Here is a 1586-nt window from a genome sequence, read left to right on the forward strand (position 1 = left end):
AAATAGCAAAGTTGTATTCATTCATTACATTTTGCATAGATGCATGACAAAGCTTTGCGATTTGTTCTTATAAAAACTGCAAGTTAATCGTGGAATTCGAATGATCATACATCATTTATGCAGTATATATATGCTTTAATTAATAAAGTTTTTTTTCCTTTTTCTCTTGTCTTAACTATGTGTTCGGTGTTTAATAGTAAAGCGAAAAATGGAATGCAACAAAGATGAAGCAACAAGAGCCAAAGATATGGCAGAAAAGAAATTATTGGACGGAGACAATCAAGGAGCCAAGAGGTTGGCTTTGAAGGCTCAAAGTCTCTTTCCTGGACTTGATGGTTTGAGTCAGTTCATCGACGTCATCAATATACACATTGCAAGTGACTGCAGAATAAATGAGTTTCCCAATTATTATAGCATATTAGGGGTCGATCCATTAGCTGATGAGGATACATTGAAGAAACAGTATCGGAGAATGGCCCTCTCCCTTCACCCAGATAAGAACAAATCAGTAGGTGCGGATGGAGCATTTCAAATACTGTCACAGGCATGGAGTGTACTATCCGACAAAGGGAGCAGAAATGGTTATAATCTGAAGATAAACATGCTGCCTCGGAATCAAAGGGGTAGTGCTGATTCAACTAGTGCTCCACATATGGATTCCCCAACTTCTACTGATCCAACACGTTTTCGCCCGAGACCAACGGCAAGTCCGCAATACCGTTTTGCTGCACCGCATCTGAGATATTCACAATTCACCGCGCATGGTGTTCCTTTCCGTCAGGACAACTTTTCAAGATCTGTACCGCCGAGGTTTCCTGCATTCGGAGTACCTAATCCATCCCGGCCTCCTAGGAATGATAATATGTCTTCAACAGGTACATCTGCACCCAGGTTTTTTTCTTCAAATCCAGCTGCTCACTCTCATAATGCAGCAGTCTCAGTGCAGTACATGTCGAGTGCTAACCAGGCAAGACCGAACACATTTTGGACATCTTGCATTTGGTGCAAGACGCACTTTGAGTACCGAAATTTGTATTTGAACAAGAATCTGGAATGTCCTCGGTGCAAACAGGCATTCCAGGCAACGGAGATTTCTGCTCCAAATTTACAAGCTCAGGGCTCACACTATTGGAGCATCACCCATAACTCTGAGGATCTAACAACATTCTTGAGCCGTCTAAGAAGTGTGGCATCCAAAACAAGGGTGGAGGAATCGAAGAAGTAGAGCCATGTTGATGGTCCTCAAGGTGATAGTTTTGTTAGGAACTAGTGTAAAATTATACCGTGTTTTACATAATTTGGATACTTATGCTATTATTATAGATGGGTAGTTTCGTGCAGTAGTTTTAATCAATGTTGTAATTAACAGCTGTAGATTTAAATTTCAGAATATTAACTGTTTGCTTAGTCATGCTCGTAATTAGAACTGTCAATAATAATTTCTGATAGTCACAGTCTTGACAATTTTCAGTAAGCCCACAAAAACAACACAACAGAATTTGAGGCATATTCTCTAACATCTGGTAAGTCATACAACATATCGAATACTTTCATGTCTACTTTAGACTTTAATTTCATGTTTTACA

The 1586-nt window shown here is 39.5% G+C and overlaps 1 protein-coding gene across 1 annotated transcript; it reads left to right on the forward strand.

Moving 5' to 3' along the window:
* Positions 1 to 208: 208 nt before the first annotated feature.
* Positions 209 to 1225, forward strand: LOC127254068 (uncharacterized). The gene has a single exon (XM_051278942.1). The coding sequence runs from the start codon at positions 209 to 211 to the stop codon at positions 1223 to 1225; it is 1017 nt and encodes a 338-aa protein (XP_051134899.1).
* The last annotated feature ends 361 nt before the right edge of the window (positions 1226 to 1586 follow it).

Source organism: Andrographis paniculata, unplaced genomic scaffold, assembly GCF_009805555.1.
Source record: "Andrographis paniculata isolate CXL003 unplaced genomic scaffold, ASM980555v1 Contig52END, whole genome shotgun sequence".
Classification (NCBI taxonomy): Eukaryota; Viridiplantae; Streptophyta; class Magnoliopsida; order Lamiales; family Acanthaceae; genus Andrographis; species Andrographis paniculata.